This window comes from Gymnogyps californianus, chromosome 3 (assembly GCF_018139145.2).
Source record: "Gymnogyps californianus isolate 813 chromosome 3, ASM1813914v2, whole genome shotgun sequence".
Taxonomy (NCBI): domain Eukaryota; kingdom Metazoa; phylum Chordata; class Aves; order Accipitriformes; family Cathartidae; genus Gymnogyps; species Gymnogyps californianus.
In genome coordinates this window covers 55,854,078-55,877,820 of record NC_059473.1, presented here as the reverse complement: position 1 = coordinate 55,877,820, position 23,743 = coordinate 55,854,078, and the positions used below count along the sequence as shown (strand labels likewise).

The 23,743-nt window shown below is 43.7% G+C and overlaps 2 protein-coding genes and 1 long non-coding RNA gene across 4 annotated transcripts in view; 1 reads left to right on the top strand and 2 right to left on the bottom strand.

Annotated features, from left to right (window-relative positions):
- The window catches only part of PCMT1 (protein-L-isoaspartate (D-aspartate) O-methyltransferase), a 32,746-nt gene extending 25,887 nt beyond the window's left edge, over positions 1 to 6,859 (bottom strand). The window contains 2 exon segments of the mRNA XM_050894012.1: positions 6,593 to 6,782; positions 6,785 to 6,859. Of these exon segments, the coding sequence (XP_050749969.1) occupies positions 6,593 to 6,782; positions 6,785 to 6,859 (265 nt within the window).
- A 1,803-nt stretch (positions 6,860 to 8,662) lies between these two features.
- LOC127014571 (uncharacterized) lies at positions 8,663 to 13,257 on the bottom strand. The gene is made up of 3 exons (XR_007766188.1): positions 12,872 to 13,257; positions 9,460 to 9,626; positions 8,663 to 9,121 (listed from the first exon to the last, which is right to left on the bottom strand). It is a non-coding gene; the product is annotated as an uncharacterized LOC127014571 (long non-coding RNA).
- Positions 12,890 to 23,331, top strand: NUP43 (nucleoporin 43). 2 transcript variants are annotated; one of them, XM_050894007.1, is made up of 8 exons: positions 12,890 to 12,912; positions 14,018 to 14,140; positions 14,405 to 14,482; positions 15,403 to 15,580; positions 18,595 to 18,730; positions 19,635 to 19,786; positions 20,746 to 20,868; positions 22,191 to 23,331. In XM_050894007.1, exons 2-8 carry the CDS (start codon positions 14,129 to 14,131, stop codon positions 22,403 to 22,405), a joined length of 894 nt encoding a protein of 297 aa, XP_050749964.1. In that variant the 5' UTR covers positions 12,890 to 12,912; positions 14,018 to 14,128; the 3' UTR covers positions 22,406 to 23,331. The 2 variants fall into 2 exon arrangements, with proteins under 2 accessions (XP_050749964.1, XP_050749963.1); XM_050894006.1 differs by lacking the exon at positions 12,890 to 12,912 and adding an exon at positions 13,384 to 13,601.
- Positions 23,332 to 23,743: the final 412 nt, after the last annotated feature.

The following is a 23,743-nucleotide window of genomic DNA, read 5'->3' as shown; positions in this document are numbered from 1 at the left end:
AGGAAGGAAAGAAATGAGAAAGCAATTCAATTAATAGAATTTTATTTAAGTAACAAGCATAGGAAGATTTCACTGTAAACCATGAACACAAAGAAAGCACTTTGAACAAGAAATGATGGATCAGTGTCCCAAGATCCAATAAAGGACACTAACCCCAAAACATACAAAGCTCTTTGTGCTAAAGAAACTGAAAGTAGGTGTTTGCAAACAAGTGTCTTTTAAACCACTCATACATACAAACCTGTTGTGCTTTGCTGATAATTTAAGAGTATTGCCTCAAACATTCCGCTGCATGTCTGTTACCACTATGATTTGGATTCACAATAATACATTATTCAAACAGAATGTTGCATACGGCTAACTGGAAGGAATCAGAGTTGAGAGTCTGTCGTTCAGACACACAGCAACAGAAAGACTGAGGAAAGTAAGGGTCCATCAGAACTAATCTTAGAGTCCAGAAATTAAACACAAAGATCAAATCCCATGAAAATCTCAGAGAGGCAGAAATTAAAAATAAAATAAAAAATTTTTAAAAAAATTAAATTAGCATCTAAATGCTATTCAAAACATGCAGAGGTAAAACCACATGGGAACCAAAAGCTAGGTTCAACACAACAAACTAGTATACAGCCTCAAGATTCAGTTAAATACAAACTTGCCCTCCAAAATTTCACTTCTACTTTATGGGAGTACTCCTTCCCTATTTAATAACAATCACCTTCAAAAACAACTTGTCCATTTTGGTAAAATGGATAAGAGCTCTCTATTCATTTTCATGGGTCTGAAAGTCTGCAGATAACTAATTTAGACATATTTAACCACAGCTGTATTGCTCCCTCATACTGTAGGCCAATGTTGCAAAGTTGGTATTAACCATTTTCTCCTCTGGGGGTGCAGAAAGGCATGGTAGCTTTTTGCTCACAGTCCCACGGTGCATATCTTTATCACAAAAGCCGTCCATAATGTACTCACATGTATCAAAATGGTTATGTTGATTTTGTCTGTATCTGTATCAGCAGCTGAATTTCTCCCAAGAAACTTTTCAGAGTACATGAAAGAAGAAAGTGACTTTATGGTTGGGTTCAGCCTGCAAGAACACAGAACTGCACTTTTCAATAAACTTGTAACGCCTGTGTGCAGATGAGGGAGACTTCACCTCTGAGCACACCTTGATCCCTCTACATTTGAGAGGGCTGAACTTCACTTACAAATCCCATGGAATGTCAAAACTGAAGAGTTCAATACAAAGCAGCAATAACCATCAGTAATAACTAAAAACTGTTGCAGAGGTTAAGATAAACTTAGCTGGATAGGACAGATAAGGAACTCTCCTCACCGTAACGCCTGAGGCAAGACTACTTCAATAGCTTTAGTAGATCTTTAAAGAAAGGCAGGTGCTGCACATCTTGCACCTTACTGAGCAAATTCCATGCAACCACTTTGCTGATCTGTTTTCAGAAAAGCCAATGTTGTCAGGACCAGCAGCCAGACCACATGAACAGTCTGTTACTTTGAAGGTGGTTTCATTAAAACAGGCACTAGTACTAGGCAAAAGCCGAGGAAGATGAAATGATGAGCGAAACATGACATTGACTCTTAGGACAAAATGACACAAAGCTGTCATACTAGCAGAAATAAGGAAGAATTTCTAAAGTTATATTTGTCTGACCATCTCTTTTAGATTTCGACAGTGCAAGCATTTAAAACTACTTTGTGCTCAAGTCCAATGTTGCAGTATTCAGGTTCTGAAGTCTTAAAACATAACTCATAAGTCAACCAGTCCAGGAGAGACGTCATTCCAAAAATTTACTGGTCTCAATCTCTGAAAGAGCTTCCTCCATTTCTGCCAAAATTTGGTAATTTAAATAAAAATTAAAAACATTAATAAAATGAACCTCATCTTGTAGCAGTCTTAAGAAAAATTTTTACTTAAAAAAGTATTATCATAACGCTAACAAACATGACTTTGAGGTATTAGATTGACAGAAACAATCATTCAAAAGAACACAAACATTATGCATTTCTTTCTGAGCTTACTAATAGGTCTTAGTGAGCTCTTGATACTACATCAGGATGAAAGAAACAGTAGCATTAAAAGAAAAGCCTGGAGTTATATTGAAACTAAAAGGTTGTAGATAAGCCTTCACCATGATGAAACTTGCCAAGACGTCATTTTTAATTATTTAACATCTAAATAATAAAATGCTTGGAGAAATATCTTTAGCATGTCTAAAAATAGAATTTGCAAAGCCTGACAATCTTTGAATACATACTGATTTGAAACACCATTCACACTGAAAAATTAGGAATCCGGTCTCAAGCAAGGCATGAAATTCTATGGAATTTGTGGTATCTCGTAAATTACAGTTGCTAGCTTTTGTAATACAAGTTTACTACATGAGGAAGAGAAAAGAGTGTAGCAGGAAACAAGCCCACAGATGGTTAACAACATTATGCAGCACTTTAGCCACAGTCAAGTTAATCCACCTTCACTTTCACCTGGAAATGTGGATTCAAAAGCATGTATATGTGGTTATAACACCATTGGCAAGAAAGATTGTCATACGGCAGCATGCCATATTGATTGGAAGCGAGAGAGAGGTGCGATAAGGAAACTTAATTAACTTTGATGGATTGTGAATTGGACAGGGACCAATTTTTCAGTTCTGCAGGTGGGGAAGAAAAGCTGATTTCTAAGATGATGGCATGTAAAGTAACAGGACTTGGCAAGAGCCCAAGTATGAAAGACAGAAGGAGACCAAAATGACCCAATAGTGAGACAAGAGAACAGTGGATAATTGAAGATAAAGACAGGGGAAAAAAAGATACAGATTTAGAATCCAAAGATCTTCAACCAAGCAAGGTAACAGTCAATAAGCCACCAATTACCCAGTCTTTTCCTGCTTTCTCAGCATCCCTATACAGTAGGTTCATAACAAAAAGAAACTCCAGTCAGTATAAATCATGTATTTAAACACAGTCAGTTATTTCTATGTTTAGCATGATTTCTAACTCTACACTAACCTGCATTTAGATAGTTTCCTAGAAGTGTTGTCTGCTAAAAGATCTTCATTTAAATATTTTTAGGGGGAAAGCGCTCAAGTTTGAAGGCACATGTTTAACTATTTTCAGTTAGGAAGAAGCAAAGATTGAAATAATTACTCTGTAAAGGTGAAAAATATTTTTTTAAATAGCTCTAATGATGGAAGAATCAAACAGAAAAAAAAGCATTTTTTAAAATGAGAAGTAGTTTTGAGAATCACTGGAAAACAAAGCAGGTGAATACCTTGTGGAAACAGAATATTCAAGGACAGCATTTTTGCTGTGAAGAAAAGAGTGCATTTTAAGCAAGTTTATTTTGTGTACGTACAAGTTGTGCATCTATGATGCCTCAAATTAATGGTGCAAGAACACGTTTACAATGCAACAATAAGCTAAAAATCAAAACAACAAAACATGAAGTCCTGCAACATTCTCCAGTCACTTGTCTCTACATATGCACTGAAAAATATGCAGAGTTCCAGGGCCCTCTTCATTAGTTTGTCCCTTTTAAGACATGAAAGCAAGGATAAGGCTTGTAAAGAATACTTGCTTAAATCTGCATGCAAATACACAAAAGCACTTACCACTGCTCTAACACAATGATCGTTACCATTACAGAAAAGTTAATTCTATAGTTAAGGCAACAGTGAAATGAGCAATGAGCATATGTTAATATAGTTTCATGAAATTAGAGCACTTTATTGCCACAAAATAGAAGTATTAGTAACTGTCAATAACAACTTCTAATGAAGAATAATCTTTATAGCTGTTTTAAAGGAAAAGAATACGCAGCCTACAGGAGTTTTCCATTGATGTTTTTATTTGGAAGCAAAACCATTTTAAGAAGTTCCCATTCTCGCCAGCCCACTTATACCCATAACAAAGTTCACAGCTTCTCTAACCATGATAGTACAACAGCTTACAGATATTGAGGAGTTTAAACCTCGATGTTTCACAAGGGGACTAATGAGAAAGTGACCCAGCCTTACAACACAGCCTCCCTCTCAAGCAGTTCTATAAGCACAGTGAACAGAAGACTTGTGGCATATGGGCAGGAACAAAAACCTCTCAACCAGGCTTTGCTGCAGAAGAAAACATACTGTGTCACTACAACCTTCACTATTTCCTTTAAGTTATGCAAATTGCACACTAAATTACACACTCAGTTACTAAGTTACACACAAGATAAACACTCAGACAACATCAAATTAACCTCATCTGCCTTGCATTCTTACTTCTAGCATAAAAATGCTAGAAATGCTATGCTACTTAGCTGGTTTTAGAGAAAAAGTTAAATACATGGAGGGATCTACTCCTCAAAAGGAATTGTCTAGAACATTTTAGTCTTTCTGTAAACAATGATTTTTAAGTTTGTTAAAAACATATCTGAGAGAATTATATATCATAGAAAATGGTACTGTCTTCTAAACTTGTTCCCAACTTTAGCAACAAGGTATCATCTTATCTGGAGAACTCTTACTTAAAAGTTACGGTCTTAATCCTGCAACTGCTCTGCACTGGTGAGGACCTACGCCATCACTGGAGTCCCACTGAGGTCAACAACACAATTTTGCTGCAAGATCAAAAGCTTCTGTGCCTCCTCAACATTTTATTTCCAATCCACTATTTAACACCCCTCAAAATATTTTGGCATACATATGCAAAACAGAGAGGGGGAAATTACAGAGTGTAATTTTCCAGGTAATTACCATCACTGCATATTTTGAGATTACAATATTAAACACTTCTAGTTTACTTTCCTCTTCCTATACTACTATTGTGTACTAACTATAATAGTTTTTAGCTTTTTCGTTATTATTTGCAAAGCCCTAAACAGTTTCCATGTGTTGAAAAACACTGTCATTGTTCTCTTCAACAAAGAAATCAGTTTTGCCTTCAGGTTCTCAGAGCCATAGACAATTCTGGCAATAATCACTTTTTGGATATATTTTGGAGCTTGACATTCATTTTTACGTCAGAAAGTTTTCCCCTGCTGTGTAACGGAACAGAATTTCACTAGAACAGTATTTCTAGCCCTTACAGTTGCAAAACAAAACAAAAAAAAGGACTGCAACTCTCATAACTAGACAAGTTATTATCTTTTTGTTAAACAGGTGGTTTTTACAGTGAAACTGAAAGTCACTTCAGCGTATACTGCTCTACTGGATGGAAGAGTTCTCAAAAGAGTGGCAGAAGAAAATACTGGAAAAGACCACAGGATCAGAGGATCTAACATAAGCAGACTGGAGAAAACAACAAGGATGATTCTCCTATGTCTCCAAAATAACGAGGAGGACGAACAGGTGAAGTTCTCTGTGGTCTTGCAGCATCACTAAAACAGGAGACAACTGCCATAATACAGGCTCCAAATCTACATCGTTTTATGTCTAGGACACGGACTTGAGGAGAGGAAGGGGAAGACCAGGAGTAAAGAAAGGGGACACTACAAGTGTATCCAACACAGATTAATCTGAGGCCAACATGAAAAATGGAAGCTCTGAATGAGGTGGTGTCATCACCCTGTCCTCTCAGCCTGGATCACATGTAAATGACCCTGCAGAGTTCAGGATGTACTGAAGAACACCAGTGAAGAGCACCCGCCCAACACCTTCCACATTCAGCAGGGGGACAGCACAAACCCTCGGTAAGGACAAGGAACGCCAAGTCCCGGGCGGTCACCGGAAAGCTCGGCGACAGCACGAGTCTGTAACCTCGACAACCCCTCTCCTCTCCTAGCGGTCCTAGCCCACTTCTTCGAAAGGAGCAACTCACGGCTGGGGCCAAAAGCAAGCATTTCGGACCTCACGAGTGGATTGCTGCCTCATGCCCCTTTCACCCAACAAAAACAACCTTGGCCTCTTCGGCGCGTTTCCCAAACCCGGGCAGCTCCCGCTGCGTTTAGCCGGGGCCTAAAAGACCGAAGGACGGTCGCCGCGCGCCTGCCGACACCACCGTTCCCCTGCCCGCCCTGCGAGGGGCCTCGGGGCACCGCTCCCCACCGCCCGGCGGGCGCGCTGACCCGGCAGAGGCGGCCGGAGCGAAGCCAGAGGGACGCCCAGCCCGGTGCGTGCGGAGGATCACGGGCCCTCCGCAGCTGCCGCCCCGGCCCCGCCTCAGCTCGCACAAGAGCGTTACGGGCAGACGGGGACGAGGCGGTGGGAACAGGGCCGGGGGGGGGAGGCGCCGGGCTGACAACAGCCACGGCCGCCGCACAGCGCTTCCCCTTCGGGACCGCCATCGGCGCCGCCCCTCCCGCCGCATCTCCTCCCGCAACAACAGCCCGGGCCCGCCCTGCGCCAGCGGCCGCCGCCCTCCGCCCGGGTGCGGGACGGCGGCGGCGCTCGCCGCGCCCTGCCGGGAGGGACCCGGACGGACACCCAGACACACACCCCCCCGGCTGGGCGCCGCCTTCGCCTCCTCCCCCCGCCGGCGCTGCTCCTTGACAGTTGGCGGCTGGGCGGGCGCCGCGGGAATGCGAAGTGCGTGCGGCCGAGCGGCCGGTAACGGTCACCCCGCGGCTGAGGCGAGAGGGGCCCCGCCCCGGACTCACTGCGGAGGTTGTGGATGAGCTCGGAGTGGCTGGCGCCTCCCGACTTCCAGGCCATCGCTAGACACACTCTGCGGAGCAGGTACAGAGCCGCCTTCAGCGCCGCGACTGCGCACAGCAGCTTCCCCAGGAAGGACACAACCTCCAGCGCCGACACAGGCACCGCCTCCTCGCCGCCGCCTCCTCCTCCCCCCCCGCCGCCGCCGCTGCGGCTGCCGCGCGCCCGCCGAGGGGAGGGGCCACGCGCCCACCGCCCCGCGCGCCCGACATTCTCCGGCCGCTGCCGCCAACGCTCCGCTGGCCCGCGCTGGCCCCCGCGCATGCGCGCCCATCGCCCCCGGGGGCGCGCGCGGGGAGATCCCCGCGCCCAGGCGGGGCGGGGGGACCGCTCAACCCTCCCGCCCCGCCGATGTCCGGAGGCTGCGGGCGGAGGGGAGCGCGGTCGGGCCGCCCCCTTCGCTGCTCCAGCAGCCCGCGCGGGGGAGCCGGCCTTCCCCCCGCGCCGCAGTCGCAGTACCACCGTGAGCACCCGGTAACACACGAGCGCGCTCTCCGCCGTAGCGCGTCGCGGCCACTCGCACGGCGCTGGGGGTGCGGAGAGGCTGCGGGACGCGCCCGGGGTGGCGGAGCACAGGGGTGACCCAAGCCCCGGTGGCAGTAGCGCCCTCCCGCCCGGCCCCGGGGCCCGAGCCCGCCCCTCCCCACAGCTGCAGCCCGCGGCGCCAGTCGCGCGGGCTCAGCGGCTGCTCCTGCTTCGCGGGTTTGATTGCAGGGGCCGCGGAGCCCGCGCTGGCGGCGAGGGCGCAGCCCTGCCCTCTCCCCAGAAGCGGCCGCGCTGCGGGCGTCGGGACGGGACGGGACAGGTCGGGTCTGTGGGCGCGGGTTTGTGAGCTGAGGAGCTCCGGTAATGAATGAGCTAGCGGAACAGCACGTCGGTACTCTTCCCCCGGCTTCGGCCGCTCCCGTGAAATGAGCCGGCACGCGCCGCGTACCGAAGAAGGGGGGCGGCGGGCCCCGGCCTGCCGGTTACGGCGGCGCCGCCGCCAGCCCAGCCCGTGCCCCGCCGCCCTTGCGACGCAGCCAATTATCGCCGTCCCGCGGCGCGGTGTTTTGCATGGGGTGCGTCTATTGGCCGCGGCCAGCCCGCGCGGGCCAGGCCTACGTGTTGGAGGCTGCCATTGGTCAGCTGGCGCGGGCGCGCCGGCGGCCCTGCCGCCCCTGCCCTGGCGGCGCGGGAGCTGCCCCCGAGGCGGCAGTCACTGCAGGGGGGGTGAAAGGGTGGCAGGCTGCCAGGCGAAGGAAGATGTGACTGCACATCTGGAAAACAACACAAAAAATGGGGAGGGATGGAAGGTTTATGAGAGTTGGCACCTGCGTGTACGGCTAAACGCTGCCAGAGTACCAGTGAGCTACAACGGCATCTACTAGTGCGATGCTGTTGTAGGACAAAGTTACAGATTAAAATTCTTTTTAAAAGGTGTCCGGGTCACAAAATCAGTAACTCGGAATTTAATAAATGCCAAACTGATACTTCCGACGTGGTCTTCACTCTGTCCCTGCGTATGCACACAATGAGGTAGCAATCTTAAGGGAAAAGTAGCACCTCCGGTTCCTCCCACAGCCAGTAGCATAACGCAGAAAACCATAGAATTAACTTCCTACAGTCATGTGGTATTCCTGGGTACTCCTGAACTCCTTGATGATTAATTTTGCCACCAATATTCATTTGCCACCTGTTATTTATATGTGTTTCTATTGTTTTTAAGGGAAAGCAAATTCCATCATTGCAGACAATTTCGGGGGACCTACTGTCAGTGCCGTGACTTTGGCATTTGTGCTCCCTTCTGGTCCCTGTGAATGAGCTTCCACACACCCGGGACTGCAATTTTACAGCGCTTCCTCTCTTAACCAGGCGCAACAGCGCAGGTGTGTCATCTACTTGGTACCAGACAGCATGGTCTTCAGTTCTTTGCTTTTGAAACATGAGAATAGTGATACATAACTATGAATAGGTAGGCCCTATCAATAGTACATTGTATAAACATTAGAGAAAATAAGGTATCATCCAGCAGATGTAATTTCAAATATTATATTGTTTCTTAAAAGCATTCCTGATACAGGGACACACACAGCCTAACATACCACCGTGGAAGACACAGATAACATCGTCTTCTGTGCAAGAACCCATCATGGGAGGGATGAGCCGGTTCCAGCTCCACACAACACATATACTCCATCCCATCATTGCTGGTTCAGGTGAAGAAAATGAGGTGAAGGTGGGAATCTGCTTTTCTGGCTAGCAGTCAGTCCAGGGCAAATCTGGCAGTTGCCCAATGCATACACCAGGTCCCATCCATAGAATTCCCAGACCTTTCCCATTTGGTTCTTTTAACCCTGGAGACAGATCCACTGCTTCATTCTGTATTCTCCATCTAACTTCTCCTAAGCATGATCTGGCAACCGCTCTACAGTCTGCAAGAGACTCCCAGCCAGCCCCAGAATATAAAAGGTCTCCCTGTTACATCCAGTGGGCTGGGAGAGAAGGAAAGAAGCCATGGAGTTAGAGGAATTCCCAAAGGGCAGCAAGTACAGAGAACAGACAGACATTGTAAAAACACACAAAAATACTTCATTGTTTTAAATGCAAAGACATTTTTTGTTGTCAGATGCAAGCAAACTGCATCGCTCTCACATAGAGAGGTTGTTGGCAAGAAACTATCTGGCCTATGTTTAAAAGTGTTCCAGGGATACTTACCCCCTTGGGAGACCAGAAACACAAGAGAAACCATTTACATACAAACTGACACTGCTTACCAGGACCAGCTTAAATTAGGGTTAAGCTTGTCACAGAGCACAAAGAAAGAGCCCACCTTTATCTCCTAGGAACTTGCAGACTTGCCCAGCCTCTTTCGGACTGAATGTACCTATTGGCCATCTCTTGGCTACGTTCTTGGCATGACTATTCAGAGAATGATGACAACATAAGTGTGAGCCTTCCTAAGCGACATCTGGGGTGTCTTGGATGGATACCAGGCATCTGTGAAGGAAACAGCATTTGGTTCTGCAGGTTTCCAGGACCTTTAAGACAAGCCAAGTTGCCTCAAAGGGCCCTGACAAACTAACATGCACCAATAGCGGCAGGATGCACCCATTTCTGCAGTAAACAAACATGAGGGTCCCTAGCTCTTTCTGCTCTATTATCCCAGGCCATGAGTCCATTTTTTAAACTTAATAAGAACATACCCATTAAGATAAAACTAAAAGGAATATAGACGTTCTACACTAGAGTAAAAGACAAGCAGAAATTTAAAAAAAAAATGTTTTCTGGCCATCAGCATTCACGTGGAACCTCTCCATCTGCTCTGACACTTAGCATTCCTGTATCCTCTTCCCCCTCACTTGTCCAAACCAGTGTGAGCACCTTGGTCCCTGGATGCCCACTGCCAATTGCAGGCACCCCATCTTCCACAGGTACAGCCATCTCCCTAGAGTCTCCAGGGAGCTGGTGCATGGACAGCCCTGTTAGGGAAGAGGCACGGGAACGCTAGCAGCCAGAGTGGGCCATCACTTGATTGTTCTGACACGGAGATCCCACTAATGGTAAGCACGTCAGATCTCACTCCTTTTCTGCACATTCACCCACATCTCAATCCCTTAGCTGTACTTACATACATTTGTATATAAACCCCTCCGTGCTACTATTTCTGTTTCATCCCTCCCACCTCATGAACCTATTAGATTTTTTAAACTCTTTGAATTTAAAAAGCATATGAAAAGTTGATCATCACTGTCTGATCCCATCTGCTTCTGCATATACATACCACAAGCAGAACTTTCCTTGTGAAACATTCCTGCTGAACATTTCCGCAGTTATGTCCCAAACCCCACACTAATTGTAATTCTACACCTACACTCACTCCTCTCCCTGCCTCCATTCTGTTTTTAACTTAATCACTCTCCTTCATCTCATCTCTTTTCCTGTAACCTCAAGCCAGTTTGGTGTGTACCTTCATTTTGTATTTCCATTTCAGAAGTTTACATTATTTTGAACTCAGCATCCTTCTTTTCCCAGCCCTGTACTCAAAGAGGAGGTGAGAAGGACCCAGGCACAGCAGTGACTTTCTGCGTTAGGGAGCAGCAGGACTGGGACCCCTCGGTGAGGGAAGGTGAGCCTGGAGCCAGGGATGACAACGCCACACAGCAGGACACCATCCCATGGTGTCCGAGCGAGGCAAGCAGAGCAGGGCTGGGGACAGTCATGGCTTTGCCATCAAGCAAAAGCAAAGTGACAAGTCACGCCCCAAGTCAAGCCAGTCACCAAGTCAGGGACATGGCTGGGTACAGGCCCTCCTACAACACAGCTCAGGCCAGGAGAGGGTGCCCCAGCCCAGGTGGGAGCCCCAGGTGAGGGCAAGTGAGGCTTATGAATGCACTCAGGGCCCTGGCACTCTGCTCTTCTGTCTGCTCTGCAGTACCCTGCATAGCGACTGTGCTTGTTCAAGAGACAGAACTGGGCACAACTCCAGGAGTTATGACCAGCAGTAAATATTATTTTGGCATCTCCAAATAACTTTCTTAAAATATTGCTGAATGATAATTGGAGGAAACCAGATTATAAGCAAATAGAGTTCAGAATTAGCTTTATCCTGCCCTAGGATGTCCACTGATCTAGTAAGTGCCTTCATTCTCAGGCCCCCTAACCTCTGGCAGAGAGAGGCATGCTTTCAGTTTTCTTCCCTTTCACTCACACTCCTAGCTTTAGCCACATTTAAGGATAATCCATAGACGCTCCTTGTTGTCTCAGCTAATATGCTTGGACCCGATGCCCAGAGTCAGCTTCATCTGGACTTAACGTCCTTTTTGACAACCTCAGAAATATTTGATGAAGCATATTTTCTCCCAGTGTTTGTTTCCTCCTTTTATTTGTTTATTTAAATCTGCTATTACCCTGAAACAACATACTAACACAGTACGCATCTTTCGTAGTGATCAAACACAGAGAATTTGTTTAAGGGTTTACAGAGCAGCCCTAAATCCATCACAACTCTCGCCTCCATCACATATCATGCTGCCAACATTTTCTTTAAAAAAAATGTAAGACAGGGAAGAAAAATTGTGATTCTTCTTTCCCTCTTAATGAAAATAAGCCTCTACGTCCAACCTACTCCCCTTAATACTTCCCAAATGCTTTTGAACAAGCAATCCTGAGCAAAGAAAGAAATCATCCAAGAACACAGGACAAAAAATACACACAGAAATCACAAAGTAACCAACAAAAATATTTGCCTAATAAAACATTTCAATAATCCCAAAGTGTTATCTCTTCCACTTTTAGCTGTCTGGTCTGTAGCTGTATTCTGAGGCTGCCTGTTGACTTTCTCACAAGTGTTATGAGAATTCGCTGAAAATACCCTTGGAGCTGACAGTGACTTGCAGGATTGCTGTTAGCAGCTTAATACAGGGTGCCAGAGGTATTGGCTACTGTAGAATAATAATGCTACTGCGGCACGCAACAAAGCTGTTTTAAGGCTGGCAGTATGGTAGACTACAATAGCATCCAGCTTTTTGAATATGTTCAGTGTTGGATTCTGCTGTACATAATTATGAAAAAAAAAACGTTCCTCACAATTGAAATTCAAATGATGCATAAAGCATATAAAATATCACTGATTTGGTATCACATCTGAAGGATTACAAAATGGCATAGCAGACTTGATGATGAACTCAAGAATCCTGTATAGGAAAAATCTGACAGATGGCTTTAGCAGGCAAACTGCAGTAACACAGGTGAAAGTTTGACCAAGCCACTGCTGCTAATGCTGGTAAGCCCACCTGACGGAACCTCAGAGAGCTGGCAGCGGCAGCTTTGCAAAAAATGCAGCAGAAAATCAGGTTGAAAAAGTAGGAAGGTGCTTGTGAGAAAGTCCCTTACTGCATGCACTGCAGTGACTGGACAGATAGTCCCACCCTCTGAAATGACAACGTAGCGATGTCTGCCTTTAGCTCGTTTTACAACTAACCTCTGAACTTTTTATTGCACAGTTGTTGAGGTCTCAAGTGTAATACGATAAAGGAAGTGCATGTGTGCTCATTTGATTTAATGCACTATTTGGGACAAAAAAATTGTTGTTGTACTTCTGTACAGGTAGGAATCTGACAGAGGGAAGAGAGTATCACTCGCAGATATTTAAAAGCACATCTAGACCAGAGACGATTAGTTGGTGTAGAAGTCATTGATTTTGAGAAAGTAAAAGTTGGCGACCTTGCAAAGATGATACGTACGTGTAACGTTCTGGGGGAAGACGGCCCAGCTGAGCAGACAGGTAAGTACACCGGCAAATTCACCTCTTCCTTTACTTCTTCCTCTCCCGGGCCCGACTCTGCAAATAACGCCTGGGCGATACGCGCCGGTTTAGCGGCTTGCTGTCCGCGTTGGCGAGGCCCGAGCTTGCAGCGGCAGGGCAAGGCAAGGCAGGGCAGGGCAAGGCAGGGCAGCGCAAGGCAGGGCAGGGCAGGGCACCCCACGCTGCGGCCGCCCCCCGGCCGCTGCAGGGCGTCGCGCCGTTACCCCAGGACGGGGACACAGCCCCCGCGCCCGCTTCCCTTGGCGGCCGGTTAGCGAACGGCCGTGCCTGATCGGGCGCGGCCCGCCCCGGCCTGTCCGTCTCGGTAAACGCCGGCAGCTGGTGCTGTGCGGCTGCTACATACAGCGGGGCCGGGCAGACGGCCGCCCTGCTCCCCCGCCATGGCCAGCCCCGGCCCCGGCCCGCTGGGGCGCGCTCGCGCTCTCCGCCGCGCCCCAAGCCTGTCCCTCCGCGCTCGCCGTCGCGCCGCAGCCAATCAGCAGGCGCGCCGCGGGGCGGGCGGGAGCCGGCGCGCGGCGGGGGCGGCCATGGAGGACGTGTGCGCCAAGTTCGTGTCGCAGAAGATCAGCAAGACGCGCTGGCGGCCCCTGCCCGCCGCCGCGCTCCAGCCTCCCGACCTCTTCGCTACCGGCTCCTGGGACAACGAGGTAGCGGGCGGGCGGGCCCGGAGGCGCGGCGCCACCTTCCCGCCGGGGCGTGGGACCGGCGGCGGCGTCCCCCGCCGTCTCGGCCCCCTAAGCCGCCGCCGCTTCGCGTGGGAGAGCGGGGCCGGGGCTTGCCGTGAGCGCTGCCCGTCCCGGCAGTCCCGGCGTTCGCCTGACTGTGCCTTGCTCGCGTCTCTAGGGAAGCCGGGGGGTCGCCCCGCTGCTCGGCGGGGTTATCCCGCAGGGCGAGCGCTTCCCTCCGGCCGGCGGCGGCGGCGGCTTCCTCGGGAGCGGTGCACGGCCTGCAGCCTATGGCTTTCCCTGGCTGTAGCGAGAAGGCCGTGGCATTTAGGCTGGCTTATTGTTAGATACTTTCAAAAGCATTTTCGAGTAAAACTGCTGGTGTCATTTCCGTACAGGATAACAGGATCTCCATTTGGTCTGTTGGAGACCTTGGAAATGTGGGCCTCAATGGTGAATATCAAGGAGAACCTCAGCTGCTGTGTGACATCAGGCACAACGGTGATGTTATGGACATGCAGGTAAACTAGCTGTGTTGAATAGATCCGTATTTTCTAAGGGCTTGTCACTTAGGAGAAATGAAGCGATAGCGAGCTGTCAAAATGCTGAGATTGACAAAAAAAATCTTATTAAGAAGAAGGGCAAAACCAACCAGGATCAGTTTGTCAGTTTGGTTTTGGTTTTTTTTTTTTACTATACCTACCAATAATTTAGGTTACTCTAAAATAAAAATGATCGTCTTGGTAATGACATCAACTAATAGCATGCTTATTATCTCTCTGTAGTTTTTGGATCAAGAGAGAATCGTGGTTGCCTCATCAACAGGAACTGTAACTGTATTCCGTCATCATCAAAATAACCAGGTAAGTAACTTGCACTGGCTTTAAGCTGCTATTCTGTGTAATACAGGTCACTTTGATCTTCATATAAGATTTCTCAAAACTACAGCAAGAACCATCTGCATACCAAAATCAATTTTTTGAAGTCTGTTAGAAAAAGCTTTGGCTTTATACATACAAGGAAAGAAAAAAACGTTTTGCACACGTGCTACATAGATTAGATTCCAGAGCCAGATAGACTGGGGCATCTGCTAGTATATATCTGTAACCAAATAGTCCATTCACTGAAAACATAATTTAAGAGTTTAGATTGTTTTGGGGGAGTGGGTATTAATGGACTTCTACCTGCCTTATTAGAGTTTTTGCATTCTTGAACTAAATGACCCATGTTAAATTTCTTCTCACAAGTGTCATGTGAGGGAAGATACGTAAACCCTGTAGTCTTTTGCTTTGATTATAAATCACTGAAAATAAATGCATAATGACTTTTTAATATATTCACAATGACATAATAAAGACTAATATCTGTTAATAGTTTGATGTAGTACCTAAAATAAACTAAATTCCTTGCAATCAAAATCTAAATCTGACCTTATATTTTGTAAAGGCCTCAGCTCTTTTCCCTTGTCCTGGGGAAAGGTTGAAGGGATAAGTCTAGTGAAAGACATTTCACAATTCATAAATAGATTGTGTTCTTTCTGAGTTCTAGCTCATGTGAAAAAGGTGGTTCAGAGAAGAAATAGTCAATTTTTCATTGAAGGGTTGTGTGCTGAAGAGTTGAGGAAAATTTAGCTCTCGGATTCTTATTTGTATAGGAGATTCTCATTCCTGTGAGGTAGTGTGGCTTTCCTGGAGCTTGTTTCTGCTTTCGTGAGTATTCTGGAAGCTTTGGTCTATCAGGATCATTATTTAACAGCAGAATTTCATGTCTGGTTACTACTTAGACTTTATCTGCCAACCAGCGGTGGGAGAAAGCCCATTATCATGTGGATCAAGACACATCTTGTGGTGGAGCAGCATGTACCGGAGTCATCTGCAACAACCCAGAAATTGTCACTGTTGGAGAAGATGGTAGAATAAATCTCTTCAGAGCTGACCAAAAGGATGCAGTAAGAACTATAGGTACGTCAAATAACTGTCCAAATTAGTTTAGTTTGGAGTGGTTTGTTTGGTTTTTAGCTTCTCAAATGATAACAAAAAAAAAAAAAGTTGAGAATTAAATATTCCAAGTTGAATGTGTTTGCTCCAGATTATTCCTGGATTTCTCCAGACTTCAGGTACTTGAAGCGTATTTCAGATGTATTTCTATATTAATTCAGGTATTTGCAAGTTAAAACGTTAACTTGTGGAGAAGTTTCAAACCTAACATTCTCTGTAGGCTTCTGTTTCATCTAGAATTGCTAAACGCTATGACACTATACATGAAATATGGTTAGATTTCAAGAAGTATTGCGTCCCAAGTTCTTCGTAACTGGAGGTCAGTGAAATGGTCATTTCAATTCACTATTTGTACTGAGATTAACCCTCATGGTGTCCATATACAAAAAAAATCTATTTCTCTGTGTCTAAAGGAACACCAAGAACCAGAAACCACGGTTTGTACCCTGTTCTTTTGCCAGATATCATGGCTTACAGTGATCATCTCTCCCTTAGTGAAAAAGCTCCATATTTCCTAGAGATTATGTGATATTCCTAGATAGATTATGTGATAGAGGAAGATGTTTCTGAAAGGTGTCAAAACTTGGTTATTCCCAGCTCTTCTATCATGCTAGTCTCAAGTTTGTAGCATCTGTTGGAAATGAAACTGAAAAGCAGAAAAAATGTAAAGGACAGTAACACCATGTTTGATAGGGGCGTTATTAAACCAGGACTTTCTCCCTTAAACTTCAGTTTGACACAGCACCTGTGTTTCTCCTCAAGCAAAATCTTTCCTCCAACGGATGAAGGAATTCACACAGTGATAAGCCAATTAAGGAAGGAAGTACTCTGGGATATCTTGAGGGGGTACTTGTGTGTGCATGGCTGTATATACACACACAAGATAAATCCTATTAATTGTATACAGGCCTTTACTGAAGCTCCTTGAGAATTCCTGTAGGAAACCTTGCTATGCTTTTTAAAAAAAAAAGCAGCAAGACACGAGGCAGATTTTATTAGCACATGCACACAAAACACAGTAACTTCCCCTTTGAGGGGCAAGAACATTAACTAGTTTAAAAGGATTATTTTATTTTTAGATTTTTACTTATATACAGATACTAACACAGAGTGTTCTGGTACAAGTTTAATAGAGTAGAATGTTTTGCTGCCTCACAGGAAGCAGATGTCCACAAAAAAAATCTATATTCTTCTCTGGGCAATTGCTCAGATGCTTACACACAGATTTAATAATGTGCAGGATGCAAGTTGTTAGTTTTCTTAGTGCTCACTTGATAGTAGTACATAAAAACACTTGCTTTGTAGTGGTAGCATCAGCCAGTGTTACGCTGCAGTAAGACTTTGCATTGAGATTTGCTGGCACATAAACATTTAAGAAATCGCATGTGAATTAATTGAGAAATATCGTTTTGGAAATGGGAAGGGAAATGTTAAAATAGGAATGGTCCATAAGTAAGTCAGTCGTACCTATGACCTGGTAAGTGAAGCTTACCTGGAGTTATGTGGAAGGGACTAGCACAAACTCATTGACTAGAGATTGTTTTACAGTAAAAGTTGGAGAGGGGAGAGAGAACATCTTGGAAGATGCTTTCAAGTTCTTCAGGATGGAGTTCTAGAGCATAACCAATCCTTTGTACTGGTTCTCAATTCAATGACATCTTGACATTTCCCAGGCGCTGAGTTGAACCCTCAGCATGTTTTAACGTGAAGACAGAACTCTTGTACCTCATGAAATATTTGTAAAGGAGTACCTTGCTATTTTTGTTATTTTTTAATGAATTTAAGAGTATAATACAAAGTTGATATGTTTATAGTCAATCATGGTAGGAAAAAATCTCCAAAGTTAGGGACGATGTAAAAATCTTTTGGAGCCATAAAGATGTATCATTGCTAAATCACTCACTGTTGTTCTGTCACAAAATTTTAAATCCTTTAGAACTTCAGTGTTCAGTAATCATAACAATTCTTTTTAAAGGTGTTTTGGTGGGGTTTTTTCCTTCCCCTCAGCTTTCATTTAAATAGCAGGCAGAAAAGAATTCTCATTCAAATATCTGTAACCAGGCATCAATGTAACTTGTCTGTCTCAATATCAGAAAAGGTTTCCATCTTATGCAACAAAAAATTCAGCTACATTTTCAGTATGGGCTTACACAAAGAATTTTAAAATACTTGAGGTGAAAGTAGACTTCACAATGTTACCCCATCATAATCGAGGTGAAAAGTTTATATATAATAACAGAATGAAAATATAAGAAAATGGTGTCTATGTTCCCTCCTAAAGCCTCAAAAGTTTCACCTCAATACTGTGAAGTGTTTTGACATTGTAAATTATTGTGACCAAAAGAAGCACTGGAGAAAAGGACCTGAAAAAAGAGCTTTGCCATTTAGTTATTAAGATTAACAAGCACAGCATAATTCTGGTTTGGCTTTAGGGACAGGGATGGATATCACACTGACAGTTCTTGGGAAAGGTCTAAAGAAAGTTGGTGAATTAAGTGCTTCTGTATACAACTGCTTAATGTTCTCAGCCAGAGTTACTGTTTCTTGTGTTGAAAAGAACTGCATTATGAAAAGCTGCATAGCTTGCCTCCCATCAGTAGATGCAGAGCGTATAAAGAAAACTCTTATGAAAACCATGGACATGGCTAAATTGATTCTATAGTTCTTAGGAACTATAGAAAGGAATCTTATGGATCAACAAGTAGTTCTGTAAGCACCAGAGCTAATTAAATATAGCTTCTTACAGATTTGTCTCAGTAGTGTTTGATATACGACGCAAGGGCTCCTTTTTCACAGGGTACCCTTGCAAGACTTAAAATTCACATGACACTTGTCTGTCTCTGCCCCCGAAAATGCAGAGCTTGTAACCATGTTTAAGCAGCTATGTTCTGTTTTCTAAAAAGAGTTATTTTGTCATAATTAAATGGAGACTAGCATTCCATAGGTTTACCTGGATGCTTTCCTCATCTCTCTTGCAGACAATGCAGACAGCAGTACGCTCCATGCAGTGACTTTCCTTCGCACAACTGAGATCTTGACGGTAAATTCGATTGGACAGTTAAAAATATGGGACCTCAAACAGCAAAGAAATGAGCCATCTCAAATATTTTCTTTGTAAGACCTTCATTTTTTTTTACATATTTACTGAGAAGCATGTGCTACTTCATATAATCTGATTTAAGTCTTTCCTGATACCTTCTTGACAATGGGATGATAAATGATTTTTTTTTTAAGAGGTTTTTAACTTCTTTGGTATTTAAATAATCAAAAGCAGACTCTGCTTAATGGCTGAATTACTATTGTGGCTGAGCATTGTATTTAGGTGGTCTGTTTTATGATTTAGCTCTTGAAGGACTATTGCACCTGTATACTTATTCTTTTTTAAGGAAAAAGAAAAAAAACAACCCTCAACCCAAAACTCTTTCCCTAATTAAATATTTACCTCTGTGTTTCTCCACAGGCCTAATATAAAGTTTCTGGCATTTGAAATGTATTTGAATGATAACTTTGTGCCTTAGAAGGTACTGTGAGAAAACAAACTGAGCTAGATTCAAATCCTGTTGTTGTCTGTGGAATAATTCCCATTGCTGTTAATAGGCTGTGGTTTAGGTACCTGGTTTTGTTAGTGCCCAGTCTCCCTTTGTAACTCTTAGTATATGTTGAAACTGTAATTATAACATGAATTTCAGAGTAACCTTCTTATTATTGTAGGTATACTTAGAGTATTATCTGTATGCAGGGTTTTCTCACTCCTGTAAAGCTGTCAGATACCATGTAGATGCCTGTATACCATAGGGCACAGAACCTGATGCTCATCCAATTGTAGCTTCATATTATTGCCATACCTCTAATTTCCAGTAGATGTCATGCGGCTTCAGCCTGTAGTGACCAGATGCTACAGGAATTGAAGCTGCAGTCCTTGTTCGTCAACACTCCTAGGGATTAAGACGGAGAAAATAGAAGCTGAATAAAGAATTAATGTTTGGGTTGTTTTGGGTTTTTTCCTTCTCCTTTGCAGGACAGGTGACAGAGTTCCACTGCACTGTGTGGACAGGCATCCCAATCAGCAGCATATTGTGGCCACGGGGGGCCAGGATGGGATGCTGAGTATATGGGACATCAGGCAGGGTACTATGCCAGTGTCCCTGCTAAACGCTCATGAAGCAGAAAGTAAGTATCTGAAATGGAGGGAGGAGAAGAAGGTGACATTTTAGAAAAGTTTCTAATTTCTGTAAAAAATTAGGTGGTGTAGCTATGATAGAAAACAATCACATAGTTGCTACATAATGTGTTTTCATCCAGTTGGCTTCAGTTTGTTCCTTTGCTGTATATGAGACTGTTCTTATCCAAAAGCCAACTCCATCTAAACTAAAACTAGACTTAGTAAGCAGTTCTTTAATGAGTCATTAAATGCATTTAATCAGAATGGCTGTGTTTCTAGAAGGGTAGGTATATAAATAGTCATAGAAATTGATGCTGTGGTATGCAGGTATACCAAAGCAAGAATGCAGTTACTAACAAACTTGAAAATATGATGAAGGAGGGGAAACTGAAGGTAGTACAGATCCATTTGGTGCCTCCACAATGCTGAAACAGCTCACTTTCCCGGTAACTTTATATGAACAAGATAGCAATTCATTTTGTGCTGAAAATTTCTTGACTTGATGCCACAATTATATTTAAGGAGTAAAAATATTTCTTGAGATGTTAAGTTTTACTGACTTAAGTTGTGCTATTTAGACACAAAATAATAATGTGTGTGCTGGGAAGGAATGTGTGCTGTGTGCAGATTTAAACTTAATAGTAGGGAAGATGGCATGAGAAAGTATTCAGAATGCCTGAATTCAGATAAGATTTTAACCTTTAACAATTTTCACAGTACTGAAAACGCAACAAAATAGAGTCTCTCTTTTCTTTTTTCCTCTCCCAGGGGAGGGAAAACTGCAGTAGATAACTGAGTATGGGGGCTTGGGTCTCCTGCCCACACACACTTAAGAATGGAAGGTTTTGGTGTGGGCCTGGGTTCTTTTAAGTGCATGTCCACATCATACTAGCCAAAGTGTACTGAGCGAAGTACTTGATACTTGTTCTGAAGTGGATTTGTTTGATTTTTGGTTTGATACTTCCAGTGTGGGAAGTTCACTTCCATCCCTCCAACCCCGATCACTTATTTACATGTTCTGAAGATGGATCTCTTTGGCACTGGGATACTTCCACAGATATATCTGAAAAACCATCTTTTCTTCATCAAGGTAAGGATGTTTGAAGTCAATCTGCACTGAATTTGTCAGCTGGCAACATAATTAAAGTCAATGTTCTCACACGACCCAACTAACAATCCTAATACAGAAAATTAAAAGCTGGTTTCTTTTCTTAGAAAGAAAGTCCTGATAAGCACTTCAGGAAAACTACTTATAAGGCTAACAGTTGTGTGAGTTTTTTGTGGTCTGTTTGCCTTTTTTTTTAATCTGCTGTACTCTGGCCAATGTGCGAAGGGGCACATCTAGTATTTCAAAGATAGATCGTGTTCACTTAAAAATCATCTGTATATAGAAAAGACATGAAGGCAGCCTAAATGACACATTAGTATCTGAGTATCTGAGGGAGATACACAAAATGTTATAACTGATATTATACATGAGATACACAAAATAATTGATATGTTAATAGGATAGTGGAATTATGAATTTACTATTCAAGGTCATAATTGGAACTTTCACTGAATGAAACTGGATCCCTTTGTATCATGGCAGGATTTTAATTAAAGATATAATACTGACTTAATACAAACATTTATTTTCACATTCTAGTCATAAAGACTGCTTAATTCTTGCCACTTCAGACTATAAACAGTGGGGAAACTTTCAGATGTCATCTGCTGCCTTTGGCCTCAAAGTTGCCATTCAAAGCTCAGTTCTACATAGGGAGACAATAGGATAACCGAGTTGCACTCTGCATGTTTTCAGGTATATTAAATATAAACCCTTTAGCACCACTTCAGCCACTTGTTAATTTTATGCTGAATGATAGTTCTCAAACTGTGAGACTTCAGTTTGAATGTAAAATGTTACATGGAAAAAATTCAAAGTCAAATCCAGGTGCATCACTTGTAAGTAGGGAGAAGGGATGGTAGGGAATAAGTGTTATTAAAGCAAAGCTGATGCCCCAAGTATAGCAAGACACTGTATAAACAAACTTTTGTTCATAGGTCTGTCCTTGCTTTAGTCTCTGGCTAGAAAAACTTGTAGATACTTACACTGTTTGTTCAGTGAGATGAGTTCATAGATGTTCTGACCTATTTGTCTTAACTGAGGACAGAGCTGGTAGCAGGTTTCTGTAATCACTTCAAGTACTTGATTTTTTTTTTTTAAAGCTATTTCTTCCTTCATTTACCAAAGAGATGACAACATCTGTTAACTCATCTGAAAACTGACTTAAATGTAAAATGGTATTCCCATTATGTCTGTCCCAACCTACTGTCCCATACCTACTACATTTCTTCAAATTCTGAGAATGTGTAAACTGAATTGGAACTTACTTCCCTCTCTTATCTCTTTCCCTCTCCTTCTTTCAGGAGGAAGAAGTACTACCTATTTTTCCCACAATACCATTAACCAGTCTGTAGTAAGTGCCTGGCTAAGCAACGATCCTACCAAAGACCGCATGGAAATCACCAACTTAATTCCAAATCAGACTTTGTCTGTGAATAGTTTAGATATTTTAGGACCATGCCTAGTATATGGTACTGATGCAGAGGCTATTTACGTGAACAGACAACTTTTTGCATGAAACAACTCCAGTATCCCTTTGAAGTACTGATCATCTTGAACTTCTGGGAAATGTCATGTTCATTCTTAATGATACTCATTAGTCTTATCAGCATGTGGGGGAGAGGCCTACAGCTTGCTCCTGGTACTGCAGAAGAAATGTAAGGAACCTCGGATTCTGACAGCCATCACTTGTTATTGATGCTCCAGGATGGATAACTGAGCAAGCTTACATGTAAGCTTGCTCTCACTTCTCCCCCGGTGCCTGTTCGGTTTTGGTGAGCAGGAAGGTAGTCACTAAGGCAAGATATTTACTGTAAACTGATGTCCATAATACATATGTGCATACAAAGTGAAGAAAAGGTAAACCCTGGATTTCCCCCCACCCCCGTAAAGATATTTTTCAAGTATTAATTCTAAGGCCAAACTATGGGGTTCTTTGAAATTCTTTTTATGTCACCTGAGATGGCATTTTTTTAAGCTGAGGTTTTTTTATATATTTAGGGGAACATTTTATGTTAGTTCATGAGAATTGGAAAGGAAAACTGTTAAAGCTGTGAAATGTGAAAGGTTCTATAGGAATCTTAGCATTTTAGTAACATTATTTTGGATTATTTACAGCTTCATCATGGATGCTGCATGTTAAAACTTGATCTTGATAATGTGCCGGTAACTCTCTCAACAGAAAAGTGCTTGGGTTTTTTTTTTTTTTTTTTATAGTTAGGGGTCGTAACTGACAGATGCGTTGCTGTGTTTTCAGGTGTGAGAATAAGACTTTTTCTAAACTTGAGACATAGTCTTTGTCACAGTCAAAATTTCACGTCTGGTCTGTTGCAATCTTTGAAAAGTTAAATTTTATGATTAGTGTTGTGCCTACCTTTTGTTGCAGAGAACCCTTTCTTTTTTTTAATAAAAAGTTTTGCACAAGAATACTGGTCTGACTTACTAAATTAGTTCGAATAGATGTAGTCATCTTTGCAGGAAGGTAAATAACTGTAAGTTATTTGGACTGATCCTGGGGATACAATCTGAAGGATGCAGGGAAACCTCGGCATTTGGGCAGCAGCAGCTTAAGTTGTAAGGTTTTACATGGCATTTTCCATCAAAACTGCTTCAGAGTGTACTTCACTTCCATGTCGGCAAGAACAGCCTTCTTCATCTGTTGTGATAAGAATACCTTACCTGATCTGAATTTCTTGTGTGTCTGGCCGGAGGAGATGGATGGTGCGCTGCGGCAGGGCTGTCATCCCTTCATACAGGAACGTATGGAGTTGCCAAGAGGCTCGTTAGAGGGTCTTCAATTTTGCTTCCCACTTTGAAATGCAATACTCTGCCTGAAAAGAACGGGTCGAGGTGCATC

Excerpts from the sequence above, each read along its gene's own strand:
- NUP43 (XM_050894006.1), top strand. The coding sequence starts at position 13,482 with ATGGAGGACGTGTGCGCCAAGTTCGTGTCGCAGAAGATCAGCAAGACG. Across the intron at positions 14,141-14,404 it reads GTGATGTTATGGACATGCAG|TTTTTGGATCAAGAGAGAAT; the intron begins GTAAACTAGCTG and ends ATCTCTCTGTAG. Across the intron at positions 15,581-18,594 it reads GGATGCAGTAAGAACTATAG|ACAATGCAGACAGCAGTACG; the intron begins GTACGTCAAATA and ends TCTCTCTTGCAG.